The 22,974-nt window shown below is 39.5% G+C and overlaps 1 protein-coding gene across 2 annotated transcripts in view; it reads right to left on the reverse strand.

The window, feature by feature from the left end:
* LOC124602664 (tudor domain-containing protein 7A-like) overlaps positions 1 to 22,974 on the reverse strand; it is a 192,789-nt gene that overhangs the window by 36,391 nt on the left and 133,424 nt on the right. For both annotated transcript variants that reach the window (XM_047136338.1, XM_047136337.1), the window contains exons 15-16: positions 18,411 to 18,634; positions 7,045 to 7,154 (exon numbers count right to left, since the gene is read on the reverse strand). In XM_047136338.1, the coding sequence (XP_046992294.1) occupies positions 7,045 to 7,154; positions 18,411 to 18,634 (334 nt within the window). The remainder of the gene's footprint in view (positions 1 to 7,044; positions 7,155 to 18,410; positions 18,635 to 22,974) is intronic.

Raw genomic sequence — 22,974 nt, forward strand, 5'->3', positions numbered from 1 at the left:
TCGAAGTGCAGCTGCAGCATTACTGTTGTTTTGATAATAGAGCTTTGCCTATAATGCCCTGCTCCTTTTGTCCAAGCTCATGCTGACACGTCAGGAAGTGCACTGCGACTGGTCCGTCAAGACGACTTACCACAGCACCTGGGAACTGAATGGTGGCACTGTGACGCATGGAAATCATGCACCCCATACTCTGGACATTAATGCTAACAAGTTTGGTACTCATATCGTAATTAGTTTCCGTGTTATAACATGTTAAATAGGGAAAGTTTAATTATACCCAGTAGATCACACTTATCACAGCAGAAGGCTGAAGTGATCAAATTGCTTCTTCTGGCATTTGAAGCACATTTTGCCTTCAGTGTATTTCGGGCAGAAAGGGGGAGGGGGGGGATGTGTATACCCTAAATGTTTCAAATTCCATCATACTTTTCATGTGTTTATTGAGCAATCTAGCTTGATACATAATAGAAGTAATAAACTTCAGAATGGCATGATTGCTTTAGTAGAGCCTTCATTCGGATTATCAGTTTCAGGACACTATGTTTCCATCTTTGGGTCTGTTGGTTGGTTGGTTGGTTTGGGGAAGAAGACCAGACAGCGTGGTCATCGTTCTCATCGGATTAGGGAAGGATGGGGAAGGAAGTCGGCCGTGCCCTTTCAGAGGAACCATCCCGGCATTTGCCTGGACTGATTTAGGGAAATCACGGAAAACCTAAATCAGGATGGCCGGACGCGGGATTGAACCGTCGTCCTTCCGAATGCGAGTCCAGTGTCTAACCACTGCGCCACCTCGCTCGGTTTTGGGTCTGTGAAGCATATGTTAAGTAAGTACAAAACTGAGTGTGGCATATTTTGTACAAGGTTGGGAGGATAATTACGGTCAGTGAAGGCTTCAGTGAGTCCCCCGGTATATTTTGAAAGGGACTGCTCATCACTGCAGATGCGACAACCACTGGTGGCTAGGCTGTACGGAAGGGCCTTCTTGGTATGGAATGTGGGGCAGCTGTCAAAGTGGAAGATTTGCTATCTGGGTTGGAGGTGAGAACACCCTACCGACATTCTTCCAGAACCTCAACAACTTCTCCCCCATTTGCTTCACCTGGTCCTACTCAACCCAACAAGCCGCCTTCCTAGATGTTAACCTCCACAGCAGAGACCTCTGTCCATATCAAACCTACTAACCACCAGCAATACCTCCACTTCGACACCTGCCTCCCATTCCATACCGAGAGATCCCTTCCGTACAGCCTAGCCACCCGTGGTCGTCGCATCTGCAGTGACAAGCAGTCCCTCTAAAAATACACTGAGGGTCTCACTGAAGCCTTCACTGACCGTAAGTATCCTTACAACCTTGTACAAAAAGAAATCTCCCGTGCCTTATCTTACCAGTCTCCCACCACCTCCCAAAGTCCCACAGTCTGGCCACAGAGGAACACTCCCCTCGTAACTCAGTACCATCCGGGACTGAAGCAACTGAATTACATTTTCCATCAGGGTATCTATTACCTCTTGTTGTGACCTGAAACGACAAATGTCCTGCCTACTATCCTTCCCACCCCTCCCACAGTAGTATTCTGCCATCCACCGAACCTTCACAACATACTCATCCATCCTTACACAACCCCTGCTCCCAATTCCTTACCTCATGGCTCATACCCCTGTAATAGACCTAGATGCAAGACCTGTCCCATACATCCTCCTAACACCACCTACTCCAGTCCAGTCACTAACATCACCTATCCCATCAAAGGCAGGGCTAAATGTGAAACTAGTCATGTGATTTACAAGCTAAGCTACAACCACTGTGCTGCATTCTATGTAGGTATGACAACCAACAAGCTGTTTGCCAGGATGAATGGCCACCGACTAACTGTGGCCAAAAAACAAGTGGACCACCCTGTTGCTGAACACGCTGCCAAACACGATATCCCTCACCTCAATGACTGCTTCACAGCCTGTGCCATATGGATCCTTCCCACCAACACCAGCTTTTCTGAATTGTGCAGGTAGGAACTTTCCCTACAATACATCCTATGTTCCCGTAACACCCAGTCTTTTAATTTCTTTTTATTTCTCGCCTTTTGGCTACTTCCTCCCCCCCCTCCCCCCACCTTCTCTCCTGCCCCCCGTCTAAACTGCAGCACTTCACTGTCCACCACCCCCACCATACTATCCCTCCTCCTCCCAACCCCAGCCTCTTCCTTACCTCCACCCAGTCGCCATTCCCATCATGCACTGGTGCTGCTGCTCGCAGGTTGTTTTCAGTTATCTGAGACTGCAGACATGTGTGCAAGTTGCGTTTGGGCGCACGTGTGTGCGTGTGCGTAACTATTGCTGACAGAGGCCTTAACGGCTGAAAGTTATAACTGTGTGAATCTTTTTGTTGTGCCTATCGCGACTCAGCATCTCTGCTATATGGTGTATAGCAACTTTCCTTCTCTAATATTTTTACATTCCATCCTGTATTTTCCATTGTTTCATATCTTCTGAAACTTATTTCTGGACAACCACATTAGTTAGAGATTTATATCTGAATAATTGAAGAGAAATTAAACCATAATCAATTAGGCATGTAATTTGTTGTACTGAAATTGTGTTTTGCCTAAGATGTTCCATGTTAATAGTTTGATAAGACAATAATAGAAAAGCCATTGTTGTTGTGGTCTTCAGTCCTGAGACTGGTTTGATGCAGCTCTCCATGCTACTCTATCCTGTGGAAGCTTCTTCATCTCCCAGTACCTACTGCAGCCTACATCCTTCTGAATCTGCTTAGTGTATTCATCTCTTTGTTTCCCTCTTCGATTTTTACCCTCCACACTGCCCTCCAATACTGAACTGGTGATTCCTCGATGTCTCAAAACATGTCCTACCAACCGATCCCTTCAAGTTGTGCCACAAGCTGCCCTTCTCCCCAATTCTATTCAATACCTCCTCATTAGTTATGTGATCTACCCATCTAATCTTCAGCATTCTTTTGTAGCACCACATTTCGAAAGGTTCTATTCTCTACTTGTCTAAACTATTTATCGTCCATGTTTCACTTCCATCTGGGACTGAAGCAACTGAATTACTCAAATACTTTGAGAAACGACTTCCTGACATTTAAATTTATACTGTATTTTAACAAATTTTTCTTCTTCAGAAACTCTTTCCCTGCCATTGCCAGTCTACATTTTATATCCTCTCTACTTCGACCATCATCAGTTATTTTGCTCCCCAGACAGGAAAACTCCTTTACTACTTTAAGTGCGCTCGAGGTCGGCTTCTACCAGTTTTTCCAACCATCTGTAAAGAATTCGCATTAGTATTTTGCAGCTGTGACTTATTAAACTGATAGTTCAGTAATTTTCACATCTGTCAACACCTGCTTTCTTTGGGTTTGGAATTATTATATTCTTCTTGAAGTCTGAGGGTATTTCTCCTGTCTCATACATCTTGTTCACCAGGTGGTAGAGTTTTGTCAGGACTGGCTCTCCCAAGGCTGTCAGTAGTTCTAATGGAAAGTTGTCTACTCCTGGAGCTTTGTTTCGACTCAGGTCTTTCAGTGCTCTGTCAAACTCTTCAGGCAGTATGATATCTCCCAGTTCATCTTTATCTACATCCTCTTCCATTTCCATAATATTGTCCTCAAGTAATCGCCCTTGTATAGACCCTCTATATACACCCTCCACCTTTCTGCTTTCCCTTCTTTGCTTAGAACTGGGTTTCCATCTGAGCTCTTGATTTTCATACAAGTGGTTCTCTTTTCTCCAAAGGTCTCTTTAATTTTCCTGTAGGCTGTATCTATCTTACCCCTAGTGAGATAAGCCTCTACATCCTTACATTTGTCCTCTAGTCATCCCTGCTTAGCCATTTTGCACTTCCTGTCAATCTCATTTTTGAGACGTTTGTATTTCTTTTTGCCTGCTTCATTTACTGCATTTTTATATTTTCTCCCTCCATCAATTAAATTCGATATTTCTTCTGTTACCCAAGGATTTCTACTAGCCCTCGTCTTTTTACCTACTCGATCCTCTGCTGCCTTCACTACTTCATCCCTCAAAGCTACCCATTCTTCTTCTACTGTATTTCTTTCCCCAATTTGTGACAATTGTTCCCTTATGCTCTCCCAGAAACACTGTACAACCTCTGGTTTAGTCAGTTTATCCAGGTCCCATCTCCTTATATTCCCACCTTTTTGCAGTTTCTTCAGTTTTAATCTACGATTCATAACCAATAGATTGTGGTCAGAGTCCACAACTGCCCCTGGAAATGTCTTACAATTTAAAACCTGGTTCATAAGTCTCTGTCTTACCATTATATAATCTATCTGATACCTTCTAGCATGTCCAGGATTCTTCCATGTATACAACCTTCTTTTATGATTCTTAAACCAAGTGTTAGCTATGATTAAGTTATGCTCTGTGCAAATTCTACCAGGCGGCTTCCTCTTTCATTTCTTACCCCCAATCCATATTCACTTACTATGTTTCCTTCTCTCCCTTTTCCTACTGCCGAATTTCAGTCGCCCATGACTATTAAATTTTCATCTCCCTTCACTACCTGACTAATTTCTTTTATCTCATCATACATTTCATCAATTTCTTCATCATCTGCAGAGCTGTAACCATGTATATGGATTTATATTTGTGCTTAGGCTTTATACAAAATGCTGTAATTCTGTTTGTTACTACTATGGCGGCACCTGATGCCCGACTGTAATATCTCATGTTTGCTACATATCATCATACTGTATTCAGATTTTAAACTAGCACAAGCATGCATATTTGGTGCACTGTAAATCATATTTTAAATAATTATTATTTTACTTCTGACATGCCGACACACTGTGCCATGTTCTTGGAATGACTATTTATTATGTGACACAAATTACTGTACGCATGGATGAGATTCTTTGAGGTGTGGTGCATAAGTTATGTTTTGTAACCATATTTTGTTAAAAATGTAATGTAGATATCCCACATCCAGTTTTGTACTTACTCAGTTTATGCTTTACATACTCAAAGACAGCAAAATAGCTTTGCCAAAACCGGTAATCTCAACAAATGTTCTACACTAAAGTGACTGTGGCATTTTGAAGTTTGTTACTTCTATTTCATGCAGGAAAGCTGTCTCCTTGACAATTTGCCCTCTCTTGCACATCGCTACGGTGAGCTCAACCTTCTTGTACTTTCAGCAGTGAATGGGACTGAGTACTTTAATTTGAGTTGGAAAAATCTAGGTTAATACTTAGGGAGGAAAAAACTGCAGTTTATTTCCTACTAAGTAGGAGCAGGAAAAACTGTTTTGTTTTATGACCTTATTCTATGTTACTTTTTCGCCTAATTCAATGTTGCTTCTTGGCCTAACTTGGTTTTATTTGTTTGCTGAAATCAGTGTCTTTTTTAGTAATTTCAGCGATATTTTTGCTGTATTTAGTGATTTTTCACCAAATCCAGTGTTTGCCTAATTCATTATTAATTCAAAGATGATGTAACTTACCAAACGAAAGCGTTGGCATGTTGATAGACACACAAACAAACACAAACACACACACAAAATTCAAGCTTTCACAACTAACGGTTGCTTCATCAGGAAAGAGGGAAGGAGAGGGAAAGATGAAAGGATGTGGGTTTTTAAGGGAGAGGGTAAGGAGTCATTCCAATGCCGGGAGCGGAAAGACTTACCTTAGGGGGAAAAAAGGACAGGTATACACTCGCGCGCACACACACACACATGTGTGTAAGTTACATCATCTTTGATTTTAGATATATTTTTCCCACATAGAATGTTTCCCTCTATTATATTCATTACTAATTCAGTTTTACTTTTGGCCGATTTCTGTCATTTTTAGCCAAAGTTCGTGTCATTTTTGGAATATTCAGTGATTTTTTTTGCCATATTCTGTGATTTCATTTACCAAATTCAGGGGTATTTTTCGCTGAATTTGTTGCCTTTTTGCGCAGTTTGATGATATTATTTGCCATGTTCTGAAAAAATTCGGTGTTTTTCCAAATCTGATATTCTTTGCCAAATTCAGTGTCGCTCTGTTTTTTTCGAAATTTTCTTGCCCCTAGCCAGGAGCTATTAAACCTTGAAGGGTCGTTCAAATTTAGTCATATTTCTGTGCAATCCACTGGAAACAGAATTACAAAAGCAATATGTTATTTTTTGACACAGTTTTACTCAATGGAAAGCATACATTTGTTAACAATACTACCCAACTACACCGTCACTCTTGAATTTATGTCCTTGTATCATCTTCCTGGGACTACAGGACCTAGAGGTCACATGTAGGAGGTAAAGATGGTGGTTAAGAGATGCACAGTGAATCCCATGGAGCGTAACACCAGTAAAGGCTGCTGGACAGGACCATACTAATTCCTCATATTGAAGTATCATGTAGTGAATAGGTAGCCAGTCTCATCTATTGCAACATGAATCTTACAATTTGATCAAAGACTGTGGCATTATGCTGCATTCCTAGTCCTTCTGTTGTGAAGATAACTGTAAGCAGCTCTAATTCTGAATATAAGAACATAGTCACTTGCTTTGCTGACGAGTTGTGGCACTGACTAGGACCCTCTCTCTCCTTTCACTTTGCTCAATACTTATCTTTTCCTTTCCTAGTGAGTAATGGGACTAGCAATAAACTCATATCTCATCACAGGTTACAAGAAGACATAAAAATACCTATCTCCTACTAGTATTTACTCTATGTAGCTTAATTTGCACAAATCGTCTTGAAACATTAGTTAACTATAAACTCAGAGACTTTTATTCAGCAAATACCTATACTCAACTCTGTGACCGAAATACTTCAGGAATGCTATAATAGTGGTATTCTTTCTGCAAACAATCCTACAGGAGAGTACCCCAGACCCGATTTTACGTGTCCTCACTCACTACTTATTACTCTTAACCAGTATGATAAGCATTACACAATCCAGAAGCTTTATACATCTGAGGATGTTTTGAACAACACACTACTCTGCATAAAGTATTTTATTATGTGGGCCCTCAAGATTTTTTAGTGTTTTGAAGATAGTGAATTATTATGTTTACCAGTTTCACTGTAACGTTCATCTGGACCTTTCCCTGCAGATGGTACAGACTGAGAACGTTCCGCACGTTTCTTACGTTGCAGATCTGTACCAGAACTTGTTTCAGATGACCTGAAAAAAAAAAAAGGTCATAACTATACATGTAACCCAGCTCTAGCTCTCTCTCTCTCTCTCTCTCTCTCTCTCTCTCTCTCTCTCTCTCTCTCTCACACACACACACACACACACACACACACACACACACACACCTAAAATTTCCACTTTTGATCCAAATGTGATTTCCTCTCACATCCCATCTACCCAGTAAGTTAATGACAGTTTTCAGGTGTTTCCTGCACATAGCAGATGTTAAGTTTCTTCAGTACTTCACGAACAAAAATCACCTGCAATATGGAATTCATTGCTTGCTTCAACAGTAGTATGGACCAAAATAAGACCAAATTGTCTAGAAAACATGTATTCTAAAATGCGTACTTAAGAGTGATGAGCATTTGTAGAGTAGACGTGGTTTTACAGAAGCAAAGATGAACAGTTGCTCGTAACCCTTGAGGTATGCACTTTAAAGCCCATTCTACTGGATTTCTTTTCTTGTTTTCGTCATACGATTACCTCCCAAAGTATGGGGAGCAAAAAGTTTCCAGTAGAAAAGGTCCATTATCAGAGGTATCACAATGATTTTTGCTTATAACTTTCAGCTTGTGTCATTTTCATTTCATAATCCCTTACCTCAAATAGGTATATTTAACATTCTAAATTATCTCTGGAGGTTTGTAACTTCATTACAGGATCTCCGGATGTATCACATAGTCACGATTGAAGCCTTAATACTGTGGCAGCAATTGTTTGTATATATATTATCATTAATTTCATCAAATGCATGGTACTGAAGATGCAGCTGAATTATAACAAAATTACAAGTTCTAAAGTGAACACCTAGAGCATTGTGTCATAGATGTGAGTGCATGTCTGTCACAACAACCTGAGCATTTGCCAGAGTACTCTATTCATAATATAAATTCAAGAATAGCAATTACATTGAAGACATAACCACAAATCACACACAAAAGTAGAAATCCATATTCACATCATTAACTCCCCTTCAAATGTGTTCCACTTTCAAAAATTCGAATCCCACCTCACAGTTTAAGTTTAAAATTGACAAATCCAACCACCTAACACATCCATCTGTCCACAACTGGAGTATACGTCTTCAAAGGATCTCCGTAATCCGTTCCGAATCTTATATACTGCAAAGCACAAATTTTATCATGATTTCTTTCAGCCTCTTGGAAGTTTCCCCTCATACTACAGCCTGCTGTTTTAAGGTTATCCATATAAATTTATCTCCCCCTATGTCAACCTACCCCACTTCCATGATCATTTTCAGTTGCTGACTCTGAACTCATGATACGATCTCCATTTGTTACAACCATATTAATTAAATTTCAATCAAAATTTCTACCAGTCTTTCTTACAAAACGAAAACACACACTCACACACACACACACACACACACACACACACACACACACACACACACACACAAAGCACAGATATGTGTCATTTTCTACGCTAATTTATTTACAAGTGACTTACACTGTACCATGAAAAATGGTACATTCTCTATCACATCTTTGACATAAAAGCTTAAAATTTAGTATCTCAACCATGCAGCACATCCATTACTGGAATGTACCAATTGGAAATATCTCCATAATTTAAGAATCCAATGCACGAAATAAATACTTTATTCTGCTCTGAGAAAGTTCTCCATTTTCCAATTTCACACCTACTTTATGAGCATCTTTCTTTAATGCATGTCTAAAACTTTTTTTTCCATTACAAGAAATTATTCAGGTGAAACCTATGAACTGCCAAAATTTAAAAACATATTGTGGCAGTTACTATGTGGAAACGGCCAAAATTCCCTATGCTACAGTCTCAACATTCTAGAGAATCAGCATATCATGCTGCAGATTATGTGACACTACATGTCTGACTGGAGGGTCCTCCGACACAGTTCATAAATAAACTTCCCATTCTACTTCACTTTTACATGTACTATTGTCCAACAAAGAATACTAATAATGACTACAGTCAATGCACTTTCCGCATACCATGCTACAAATTCTTCAAACCATGGACTTGACTTCCTCACATCAGCCTCTAAAATGAGGAATACAATATGCAGAGTTTAGCTACTCCCTTCACCCACACAGTTACAGTTTGCTGCCAATTAAGCCCTTACTGCATGACTCTCTTTATTTTTGTGAAAAAATGTCAAATGTTAATTTCAGTGTCCTGATGTCTGGAAAAATACTTAAAAAATTGTATCTCCTTTGTGTGGTCCATTAGTCCTGATTTAGGGGTTTGAGCCATATATGGGACAGAATACAGTTATGGCTAACATTTTGTGATACTAGTTTCAGGCTGGATGAGAAAACACTTCGAAAATATACAACAAGATATAAACATGCATTATCAGAACTAAGTTTATTTTTTTAAATAATTACACTTTCAGTTCATTAATTTGCATGTTTATCAGAAATCAAACAAAATTATTTATCATTTAGTCTATTTATTATGAAATTTCATGAAACGGTTTCTCTCCTTATTCAAAGATAAAGATGCACTGCACTTCAGACATGCTATGTAGGATTTTCCATTGCAATCTGGATACTTGCATTGACCACGGTTTTCAAGCCAGACTGGCATGTGATCTATGCCATCCTGTCATACCTGACGTTGTGGAAGATCTGCCACAGGACCTTTCTTCTTCTTACTGTCCAGCTGTTTTTGGATTTCGTTGCTTGGCCTACCTCATTTCTTGGATAATGTTTTGCCCTTTTTACAGAGGGCATCTGCAACTGCTACCTTTAAATCCACTAGGGGCATGTAGTCTGTATTTCTCTTTTTCCATAGTAGCCAGCTATTATCACGAACTAGATCAATTAGATGAAAGAATATCTTCAGGTATCATTTTTTATCTGATTTGAATACTGTAAAATCCAAGCATAGAATCTAACAGATTGCCATCCACCATGTAGTCACTGTAGATCATCATAGAGGGTGGACAAGGTATCATTTTGTATTTCTTTTCCTTTCTGAAAAGTCTCTTATTTTTGCCTTCTGGCTTGGATCCAACACATGTAGACAAAGTGTTGACTACTCTGTTGTCAAATCAGGATACTACTGACAATTGTACGGCATCTACTGTTGCTATCTTCCCCTTCATGCTACCTCGGCCATTCTTCTTCAAATCTGCCTCTTTAGCAAAAATGCAACCTGGTACACGATTGGCATGGACTGTTCCTAGTGCCTGTATTCCTTCCTTATGGAAACACACTTCCAAAGGTATACTAGTGAACCAACTGTCAAAAAAAAGCTTGCGGTTCGCATGTCGTGGGACTGTTTGTGTAAGACGCACAACAACATTGCTGCTAAATCCTAGTTCCACAGCACCAAATATTGTAACATTATTCTGAGCTCCAACAAAAATTTCTTAATAGTAGCCGAATCCTGATACCCCACTAATAACAAAATCATAAACCCATTTATTTGGTTTACTAGATTGTATTGTTTTAGTGAAGATCTGCACTCTGTTGGAATAATCTGTTCATCCACAGCTAAAAATTCCTCTTTTGATACTCACAATTGTCTTTCACGTAACTGGTCTAGCAGTGGGAAAATTTTGAAAAGTTTGTCATGGTTGGGGTCATTAGCAGGGACTAGATTACTGTTATGACAGAAGTGTATGAAGCGTTTTATTTCTTCCCTTCGGTTACAGCTCATTATGTCACTCACAGCAGGGTGGCCCAGATGTTGAGACCAACAATGCCTTGTTGCTGGGAGGTGAACAATGGACATAAGCATGGTTGTACCAATAAATTGTTCCATTTCTTCTACATTTACATTTTTACTGGATTGGCATTATACAGAATACAAACTAGTTTGTTTGGTTATGTACTGCACTATGTCTTCAGTAAAGGTTTACTTAAAATATTCCACAGGAGTGTCAAGATCCAATATTTCCTCAGGGTGTGTGTGTGTGTGTGTGTGTGTGTGTGTGTGTGTGTGTGTACGTGGTCGCAATGTCAGACAGTGCTCTAGCTCCTCAAAGGATAACTGAAAGCTAGCAAGTTTTCCTTCTTTTGTGTGTGCCCATCAACAACTCAACATTTCTGTCTTTCAGTAATCACTGTAGTACTTATTACAGTGATTTTTTGGAGATGAGAGATGCTGATGGCTTTCCAAAAGATCCCTCATTTTTCATATTCTCTTTTTCTCCTGAATACTCTGTACATTCAATTAAGGACATTTTCCATGGGCTTTCTGCATCAACTCCAACATCTCAGTTGTTGATATTTGTAATGTAACACATAATGTTATCATATATAGCTGGTCAAATCTGCAATGTAATGCTCGTAGCTCTGTATTGCCACAATCAATCTTCATTCTGGAAAGGCTCTAATACAACTACCCTGAATTGCATTGTTTGCCTGGAAACAAGTTCCCTCCATCCTGCCTACGAAAAAAAATCTACTGCCTATTCTACTTTGCCAAAATAAAATGTAAGACTAAATAAATAAGGAACCGAACTGAAAAATATGGGTCCGATTCCATACTTGGTTTACATCAAATTAACTCCTTTCCTCCAGGATTGTGTTTCCACCAACAAAACATGATCTAATCTTATTCCACTGACCCAGCAATCATCCCTCTGTCATTGTCAAGAACATTCCCTACCTTACATAAAACATTTTCAAACAATGGGAAGTCCAAGATGCAATAATGACAGTATTACGAAAATGATTGATTGCAACTCCCCATTTAGTGGATATGCTGAGTTGCAGACAGGCACAATAAAAAGATTACTGACCATGTAAGCTTTTGGTCAGAAGGCCTTCTTCTAAAGTAAACTGGTCTATTCCATTTCCAATTGCGACAGCATTTAATTTTGTTCCCTCTATGCCAGTGAAACAATAAATCAAGAATTCACCCTGACAGAAGGCCACCCACAAGCACATTCTAGTATGAAACATGACACTATCTAACTGGACAATGTTTCCAACACAATAACAACTTTGCCAGCAGTGTTACAATCTGAGCCATATGAACCCTCCCACAACACTAGCTCATCAGAATTTTAAAAGTAGGAACTATGAAATATTTATACCAAGATTGAACATAATTCTTATTCAAAGATGTAATCTTCTGTAACCTCCTATCCACAATCAAATATAATGATGAGCACTTTCATAATTCTACAACACCCCAACCTCCCCAAGAGAGTGAAACATAGCAAGATGGACTCACTCCACTTGCTACCATTTAGATAAATTATTTTTTTTTTTGGCTTTCAGCTGATCCTACTTATATACATTTTATACAGACCCACTGAACAGGAGATTGGCAATTTATTATTCATACGGTATTTCATATGATACTTTACTGGTTCCTGTCAGATTGGCTTAACAGAAATAGGCAAAATTGTTCTAGTAATTATAATAATGAAATTATTTCTGATACAAATCAAACAGATACAGCTGATGTTCAGAATATGGAAGTAATTAATGAAAATGTACATGTATATGCTGATAACTTTGACGGTACTGTGATAGAATGTGTACAGATGAACTAGCTGACAAATTTGATGATATTAATAAAGAGAAATATAAATATCCTTTAATTAATAATACATAAAGGAATTGCACATAGTGAAAGGAAATTCTGATACAGCTGAGGAGGGTACATCATTTGTAATTAATAGCTATGTAAAGGAAATTAATTAGTAATGGCTAATCTAAGCAATGTTATGAAGAAACGTGCATTTTGGAACAAAAAAGATGCTCAAGTAAACAAGCCTGTTGTTATATTACCAACAGCACCTAGGACTAAAGTTTAAAAAGTGGCAATGAAATAGACAATACGCTGGAAGTAGGTTTTAGTATGTATAATAAATTCAAAGGAATCATATTCGTAAAATGTGGACAATTTAGAGATTTCGTAGTGTGAAGAACCGTATTTGCCGAAGACCTGAATATAAAAGGGAAGCTTTCAGACAGTGTTGTAGAACTAGCAGGGTGGGGTCAGAATAACTGTGAAGAGAAGTGTAGGAAAGGCATTCGCTGCTCTCTGAACAGGACTCAGACCCCGATTTTCCACTTATTGCCAGCAGTCATCTTAACCCATTCAGCTATCTGTGCATGCCTCCCCACTGAGCCAAACAACCATATGCCCCACTTATCCACATCTCTTGATGTTCAATTCAGGAGGCGAGCATGGACAGCCAAAGTGGTCATGTCAACCGACCACGATAAGTGGGAAATACAGGTCTGAGTCTCGGTTCAAATGGCTCAAATGGCTCTGACCACTATGGGACTTAACGACTCAGGTCATCAGTCCCCTAGAACTTAGAACTACTTAAACCCAACTAACCTAAGGACATCACACACATCCATGCCCAAGGCAGGATTCGAACCTGCGCCCGTAGCGGTCACGCGGTTCCAAACTGAAGCGCTTAGAACCGCACGGCCACACCGGCCGGCCTGAGTCTCGGTCAGCCACATATTTTGATGTGTCACCATTAAAGCTCAGCTGAAATAAATTTATATTCATAATTTTCAAATGAAATTCTGTAATACATTTTCTTTTATTTCCAAACTACAGTTACTTCCGTTGCACTTTAGCAAGCATGTTACCAACTACTGCTCTTTCACGATGCTCCTCGAACCCATCTTTCTTGTATTATGTTGACACACCTTACTTATTCTTTCTACTGTGTTAATTCCTCAGCACGCTATGATATATTTGTTTCATTCACACATCTTTTTCCACAGAGCTCCGCACAAATTTATCTTCCCACACCATTTGTTACACTCACGCTCCTCAGCCTGGATTTTTTACAATAGTTTTCCTGAATTTATTGAGTGGAATTATGAAGACTCTACACTTGGGAGCTACAGAACTGTTTCACTGTACACTTGTTGAGTAATGGTGAGTCTGTCTTCATGTTGGGAGCTGACGTGCATGTTACGCTACTGCATATTTTAAACCCCGATTATTTCATTATTATTGACGTATCTCTGAATGGTAAAGTGATATATCATCAGCAGGTTACAAAATGTCACTTCAAGTAATTAGTTATAATTTAGGACGATATGGCAGCTTCAAATTGGCCTAATTTTTTTAAAAAATTCTCTCTCTCTCTCTCTCAAATTATTATGATTAAAATCTTGCTAGTATACTTGTGTATCATAATGTTGACTTCTTAAAGTAACCAATATTTTGATCATGTTGTGGTGGTTCTGCTCTGGTTGTAGACTCTTTGTGATCTGAGTACTAGTATATTTTGTGTCTCCAGTGGTACCACAACCTCACTGATGACAGTGTTCACATTTCAACTGGTCTTATGACATCACAGGTCTAATGTAGAGGGAGACTATTTGCTGAGTAAAAAGTTGATGATGACTGGCAGACTATCATCAAACAGAAACTAGCTTTCAGACCACAGTGCTTTTCTGCCGCTAGTCTCAGGTATAAAAAGCAGCAATTCTATTTATGCTTTATGTTTAAACAATCATGTGATCAGTCATGCACCAGTAGACTGAAATCTCTGGTAACCATGACATCGAGAACCTGCTGCTATTCTACCTGTTAATGTTACTGAGCTCCTCAAGGATTTTGGTTGAGTCACTTACTTCAGTCTGACTTATCCTCGGTTAGCTCACAAGCTCTCTGACTTCCTCAATCTTTATCAATCACACACGGTTACAGCAGTCTTTTGTCACTTATTCATTGTGCTGGCCCAACAGAACGTACTGTACTATGCTCTTGTTTGTGGGTGCTGATGGGCTTCCCACTTTCTCCTATGCAGGTAGCACTTCACTCTGTCTTGTATGTGTATGAGGTGCCAAGACCTGCCACGTCATCCTTGGTAAATCTATTACATGGGTTCCTACTGGTTATTGTATGATGAATGGAACCAGGATTTTGTTGTTTGCAAGACAGATAAAAGAAAATCCATTACTAGCAAGAAATATTAAATACAACTGATCCTGTTGCTGAGTGATTCCATCTACAGACAACTAAGGAGCAACCCAACAGGACAAATAATAAACAATATGTCTGTTCTGCTCAAAGACTGCAGAACTTATGATAGTACAGCTGAGGGAATAATTATCCAAGTCCTAGTGCCACCAATAACATGGATTACAAAAAACAATTGATAAGAAAGATTGAGGATTATAGCCATGGTATTGAGGACTATATTCATGGTATTGGCTCTCATACTTACAACCAAGTGAAGCAGGATAAAAACAATCATATCAAAAGAAACTGTTGATCATCTATCACATGGGCAACATATACTGGTCAAAAATATAACAGTTGCTTTAACAAAAAAATTATACTCAACAATACAATTAAAAAAAGAGATGAATAGGAGATATGTGATCATAGCAGGTAGTTACGTTCATTGTCATTGTATTCCATTTAACATTGTAGACACTGTGAGGAAGCATGCAGTGTGGCAATATACCCCCCAGCAGCAGCAGCAGCAGCAGCAGCAGCACCACCACCACCACCACCACCACCACCACCACCACCCAAACAACAACAACTAGCAAAAGGCATCTGGAGAGCTTCGAAGCTATCGAGCTAACAGCATAAAATTCTGTGTAGCTACACAACAGTTGATGACTGGGATATGTTGATGGTACTTTTATGATCTACCACATTGAGAAGTGGAGTTGCGAAGTACCATTAACATCTCAAAAGCTTCACTGGAACACAATACAAACAGAGTAAATGGAAAGCAATGGTGTGGCTGCATTTCTGAACACAGAGGTCTATAGAAATTCTAACAGCACACTGAAATGTAATCTACATAAGAAACTAAGCAACCCAACTGCTACCAACGTACTGAGTGTCACCATCATACTTCTCAGAACTCCTTTGTCCTGCACAGAATGATTGCCCAATGGAACAAAATTAGTAGTGCTGGCAACATCAAACAAAAACAGGGAGCTCTACTCAGTACCTTTTGCATTAAGAGCTCTGACACAGAAGAGTAAAAATGGTTACTAAGCGAGAGATAATGAAATACAGCAAATTTAGCTTCCTTTGGTACCCTTACCGTTATGCTGAGTGCATCAATGAACTAGCAGCTGTTGTGCTTTGCTGTGGAACCCACTTGCTCTCAGTGAGCACAGCAACCAGAATATATTGTACTTCTCCAAAGATTTCATGAAACCTCTCACATTTAAAGCATGGTTTGATATACAGGGTGTACCAAAAAGAATCATCCGAAATTTAAAAAAAATAATAATCATAACTATTACGTTATTTGAGATGACTGTGTGAACAACGTGTTGTTGGAAAGAGCAAACTCTCAAGTTTTACATGGTTCCCGCTAGGTAGCAACAGTGTGCACCCAATACAGTTCTAGTAATGGTGTCAGGACAACAGAAAGCATTTTGTGTTCTATGTTTTGGGTAGTGCAGATGAGTAATAACTGTTCAGCACGACTTTCATACTAGGTATAATGTGGATCCTCCTACAGACTGAGCATTACAAGAAGGCATGAACAATTCCAAGGAACAGGTTGTCCCTGTAAAGGCACATTGCCAGGATATTCCCGAGTGTCTGACACAAACGTCAAATGCTTCTGCCATAGTTTCACAAGGAGTCTGCAGAAATCCATTCGCTGTGCAACTCTACAGCTCAACATGCCTCCGATGTGTGTTGCATCAATGTTTACACATAAAACCATAAAAAATTCAGCTACAGCAAGTTCTTGATGAAGGTGACAAACAACAAAATGTGGAGTTCTGTAATTTCGTTCTTGGCAAGATGGAGGATTACAGTTTACTTCCATCCTTATTGTTTAGTGACAAGACAACATTCCACTTAAATGGGAAGATGAACCATCATAATATGAGAATATAGGGTAAGGAAAAACCACATGAAGTTGTACGACATGAGAGGGACTCTCCAAAATTTAATTTGTTTTGTGCAGTTCCACAGAAAAAGGTGTATGGTTCATTTTTCTTTGCCGAGAACACTGTTACAGGAAGCATGTATCTCAATATGTTTGAGAACTTTCTTTTTCCACAGTGGGAGACTGATTCAAACAACTTCATTTACCAACAGGATGGGGCACCGCCACACTGGCATCTGAAGGAGCGGGAATTTTTAAATTAAAGGATTACTGAAAACTGGATCGGTCACACTGGACCAAATGATTCAACCTCACATTACTGGCCTCCAAGGTCACTGGACCTGACTGTATGTGATTATTTCTTATGGCGGTTTATAAAATACTTTATACGTCTCTGTTACCAACCATAATGAATGGACTGAGACATCGCATAACAGTAGCACGGAAGCTGTAACTCAAGGCATGCTTGCTGCAATGTGGGAAAAATTTGAATACTGCATGGGCATATGCCATGCATCTCGCGGGGGAGGGGGGGGGGATATTGAACGCCTATGAAAAGGTATGAAAAAACCTTTTTTAACTTCCCATTCATCAAAAGAGAAAATTCACTGTATATTAGTTTCAGAAATATGTAAATGCCAAATCGGACAATTGTTTTTGTTACACCCTATATTCTGAGGGCAATGCTGCCTACATTGTTGAACTGGGATGCTCATTTTCACTTTACAGGAGAGTACAAATACTATGTGAAACTGTGACTGCACACTTAATAATTGATAGTGTTTCACCAACAGCAGTTGTGACATAAAATTTCAAGACATGTGAATCCTTGCAAGGAAGGTGAGGACGCATCAAAGCAAAATTAGAAGTGCAACTGAAATTTTGAAGTAACCCAACAAACTTAACACAAGTCAGCTACAGCATCCAGTTGCCCTAGTTGCTAGTGACCTTGATCTATTGCATCAAGGGTGGTCACTGAGCAGTTGCCTCACTAGTCCTTGGCACAACCATCCAAACAATGGGCATAGGTAAAACAGTCATTGTGCACCCATGACTACCAGCAGGAATACATGACCCCAGACGGCTAGTCACTAATTCTTAGGACACTTGTAGATATGCAATTACTGGAGTTCACACCATCAGCACAAAATTTAACAGTCTGTGCCTTGAGGAAAATCATATAAATGTTGCCACGTCTTAAGTATGATGTGGCAATACACCCAGTTGACACTAAGTTGCCAATGACACAGAAGCCCTGTTCCTGCATTTCAAACAACATTTTTTATGAATGAATCTTACAGTGGCTAATTTAGCGGAGTATAGAACTGTGGAAACAATACAAACAAAGAGTAGTTAGGACTAATGTGCGTACTGTGTCAGAATGGCACACAAACTTAATCTAGTTACAGGTAAGTATTACCACTAACCTTATTAAGTCTGGATCCAATGCTAGTGTGTTGTTGATGGACACTAATAGTTTTTCATCTGTGAACCGTTTGAAGAGCTCCACTGTAGGTGCTTCTGTGTCAGTGCCTGGTGTTATAACTTTCATGAGCACAGTATCTGTCTGCGGAACCAGCTCCAGAAGTCTATTTGCAACCTTTTCATTGAATACTGATGATGGTAAATTGTGCATGTTCACCTTAATTGCCTATGGGAAGAAAATTCTGTTAGCTTTATAGAAGCATATTACACTAATCAGAGCTACATGAAGCCAATGAGAATAGTTACACTGTTTGCATAGAAATAGATTACAATTGTGATTACATAAATATTACTTTGAATATTTTGTAGTATCCTACTACACTTCATGGATAAACTTCCACAAAAAGCAACTAATCTCAAAGCCCAACAGCACAACACACTTTGGACCTTGCAATGCACTGATGATGTCATGACTGCTGCTTCCATAAGCCAGGAATTACTGTGATAAAGCCAGTTATAGTATGACTGTCTGAAGGAAACTGAGCTCTGAGTGAATATCAGAAAAACTGAGCACTTACAATACTATTTTTAATCCAAGGAAGCTCCAAATTAAAGAATAAATCTAAGGAAAGTGGACATATTTTATCATTTGCTTTTATTTCAGACAACATCTGTGCTCTTAACAATGAATTGTTTAAGTATTTCAGCACAGTCCAGTCAAATGGTAATTTGTTGTGGAAAGTTTGGTAGAAATTTTTGAAAAGCTTTCTAAATGTTTTCAAGGGTGCTGAATCCAAATTTTCAAAGTTCGGCCAAAATTTTGTACAGGAAGTGGGTCAAAAATGGAAAAAAGCATGAAAATGGGATTTTTTTGGGTTTTATAACTTGGAAGCAACAGCATTTTTTACAAAGACGACTGTTTGTGAAAATAAAGAGGATAAAATTTCCCGCAAATTAGATTCCGATTACTTTTTTCTTCAGACCAACTGTACGACGTAGTGCATGTTCAAGTTAGCGCAATTTTAGGGGCCAGCACCAAAACCCAACTCCTCATCTCTAAGTATGCTATGATGTTCGTTCAAACAACAAAATGAAATCTTTCATCACTCTTACAATCAAAATCTGTTACAATAAATGACGTAAATGACATAATTATGCTCTATTTTGGATTCCGTAACAGTAATAACAATTGTCATCATTTTATATTATTAATATAGTGTAATAATTTTAAAGAAATTGCAAAGAACTTTCATCCTCTCTGTGTTCCATGTATCACTGCTCTCATCTTCACTTTATTTGCCAGCAAAATTAGAATATATACAGGTACATTACAGCTAAGTAAGGTAATAGATAACCAATTTCAGTTCATACCTGATAATAGGCAAATAATTAGAGTTGAAACCAATGTACAGTGTTCATTACAGTAATGATGTTATGTGCTATCACAAAGGGAAATTATAGCAACAACAGTGTGAAATACAGGTTAGCTTCGTGTGGTGTGGTACATTGGATACCCCCCATTACATGCAAACTGTTGTTTCCATCAAGAGTTTGGGTGACGTCAGCACTGTCTAAGACTAATTGAAATGACATGGATCAGTCAAATTCCAATCCCTTTGCCATCACTGCTGACACCTAAAAACATACTGCCTCTGTGTAGGAGGCACTGCCCTAAAGTGAATGGTACAACTAGTTTCTAAGAGCTACACTTCTTATAGATGAAAGCAGTCAGGACAACTTGCAGTGGTAACAGGAGATAAGAATTTTGTACCCCATGTTTCTAAAACAAACAACAGTTGATCTCTTCCCAGATGAGGCAATCACTATATTACTTCCATCTTTAACTGTTGAGCTTCCACAGCCCTGAAATCAAAATGGTAGTCACTTTGGATTTTGTCTATCAACTGCTGCAGGAAAAATTGACACTCATCATTATTTTGACTGAGATTGCTGAAAATTTGCTGCATTGTGCAATCAATTTCAGTGGCACATGGACCTCCCTTTTTTTCTCCTACCTGCTTTGGTTTGCTGTGCAAGACCTGGATGTATCTGATGTGGTACTGGGTACCTGATGTAACAAAGTTAGTAACTGGTCCAATCTGAGGTATTATCAAGCATCCTCAGTCATTGTTTTGTCTCTAAGCAAGTTCAGAACAGTCTCTTCTAGCCCCACCTTACACACACAATACACTAGGTTCCAGCAATTGGCTGGGAACTTATTCTGTTAGGCCAAAAATTCTAGCGTAATAGCTGCCCACACAAAAAAATAGTTGGTATTGAAATCTGAATCCAGCTGAGCAGATCTAGTTTCTTTTTTACTGCAACCAGACACACCCTTCTTAGCTACCACAGCAATTAATTTTTCGTTCGTGTATTTTTTTATGTGGTTCACGAACCTCTCCCATCCTTCCTCTTGTTACTTACTTCAACAATGTTCTTTAAGCCCATTTCGGGCCTTAGTGATGTCACTTTTCTCCTATCATCCAGTACAACATCACATAGAACAATTTCTCACTTAAGCTCATTATGTGCAATAACTTTATCCAGTTAAACTGAATTTACCAACCACAAATACACTACTGGCCATTAAAATTGCTACACCACGAAGATGACATGCTACAGACACGAAATTTAACTGACAGGAAGAAGATGCTATCATATGCAAATTATTAGCTTTTCAGAGCATTCACACAAGGCTGGCGCCGGTGGCGACACCTACAACATGCTGACATGAGGAAAGTTTCCAACCGATTTCTGATACACAAACAGCAGTTGACCAGCTTTGCCTGGTGAAATGTTGTTCACGATTGCGGTTTATCGTATCGCGACATTGCTGCTCGCGTTGATCGAGATCCAATGACTGTTAGCAGAATATGGAATCAGTGGGTTCAGGAGGGTAATACGTAACGCCGTGCTAGATCCCAATGGCCTCATATCATGGCTGCGGTTACCCTTGACGCTGCATCACAGACAGGAGCGCCTGTGATGGTGTACTCAACGACCAACCTGGATGCACGAATGGCAAAACATCATCTTTTCGGATGAAGCCAGGTTCTGTTTAATGCATCATGATGGTCGCATCTGTGTTTGGCGACATCGCGGTGAACGCACATTGGAAGCGTGTATTTGTCATCGCCAGGCTGGCGTATCACCCGGCATGATGGTATGGGGTGCCATTGGTTACATGTCTCGGTCACCTCTTGTTCGCATTGACGGCACTTTGAACAGTGGACGTTAAATTTCATATGTGTTATGACCCATGGCCCTACCCTTCATTCGATGTTGTGAAACCTCACACTTCAGCAGGATAATGCACTACCGCATGTTGCAGGTCCTGTACGGGCCTTTCTGGATACAGAAAATGTTAGACTGCTGCCCTGGCCAGCACATTCTCCAGATCTCTCACCAATTGAAAATGTCTGGTCAATGGTGGCCGAGCAACTGGCTCGTCACAATACGCCAGTCACTACTCTTGATGAACTGTGGTATCATGTTGAAGCTGCATGAGCAACTGTACCTGTGCACGTCATCCAAGCTCTGTCTGACTCAATGCCCAGGCATATCAAGGCCGTTATTATGGCCAGAGGTGGTTGTTCTGGGTACTGATTTCTCAGGGTCTATGCACCCAAACTGCGTGAAAATGTAATCACATGTCAGTTCTAGTATAATATATTTGACCAATGAATACCCGTTTATCATCTGCATTTCTTCTTGGTGCAGCAATTTTAATGGCCAGGAGTTTACTTACTAAGCAACCACCCAATGGCAAACATTCAAACACCTGCCACCAGAGGAGACGATCAAATAGGTCCGGTTCTCCTGCTGTCAGAGGGAGGGAGGTCATCAACATCTCAAAAGCATCTTACCCCTTATCACAGTAAGTATCAACTACCAGCCATTCCAGTAACATCCTTACACTATTGGAGGATGGCATTCTCCAATGGATATGCAACTAAGTACATTAAGAAAACTGGGGTAGTTCCTGAGATGGCCCATCTCCTCAACTATGAAATCCTGCTAACTTCAACACGCGCTACATGCCATACCAACAGTCTAACAAGAAGAATCGTGGGGGGCCTAGTTTGTGGTAAATTACATCATCTTTATTTTCATAAACAGTCAACTTTGGCGAAAACTGTGCTGTTTTTCCAAATTATAAGCAAAAATCCCAGAAAGTACCATTTTCAGTGTCTTTTTCTATTTTTAACCACTTACTGGGCCGACGTTTTGGAGGGACTTCGAAAATTCGGATTCGGTAACCTCAAAAAAAATACTGAAAACTTGATAAAAATTTTCTACAATACTTTCCACTATTTGGTCTTTTTTAAGGCCCTTTTGACTGGATTAGCAGTTGTAAGACATGCTCCTCTCCTCTCCTCTCCTCTCTCCCCTCCCCCTCTCCCTCCCCCCGGCACCAAACTAATTTTACAACCAAGCAGCAATTCCCAAGAATTTAATTCTGTCAACTTCTTATATTTCCTTTATGTACTCACTGAGTGGAAATTTCATACAGGTCCTATACTAGATATAGAGTGCCTTTTCAAAGTTTAATGATGTAGTATTGGC

This window comes from Schistocerca americana, chromosome 1 (assembly GCF_021461395.2).
Source record: "Schistocerca americana isolate TAMUIC-IGC-003095 chromosome 1, iqSchAmer2.1, whole genome shotgun sequence".
NCBI lineage: Eukaryota > Metazoa > Arthropoda > Insecta > Orthoptera > Acrididae > Schistocerca > Schistocerca americana.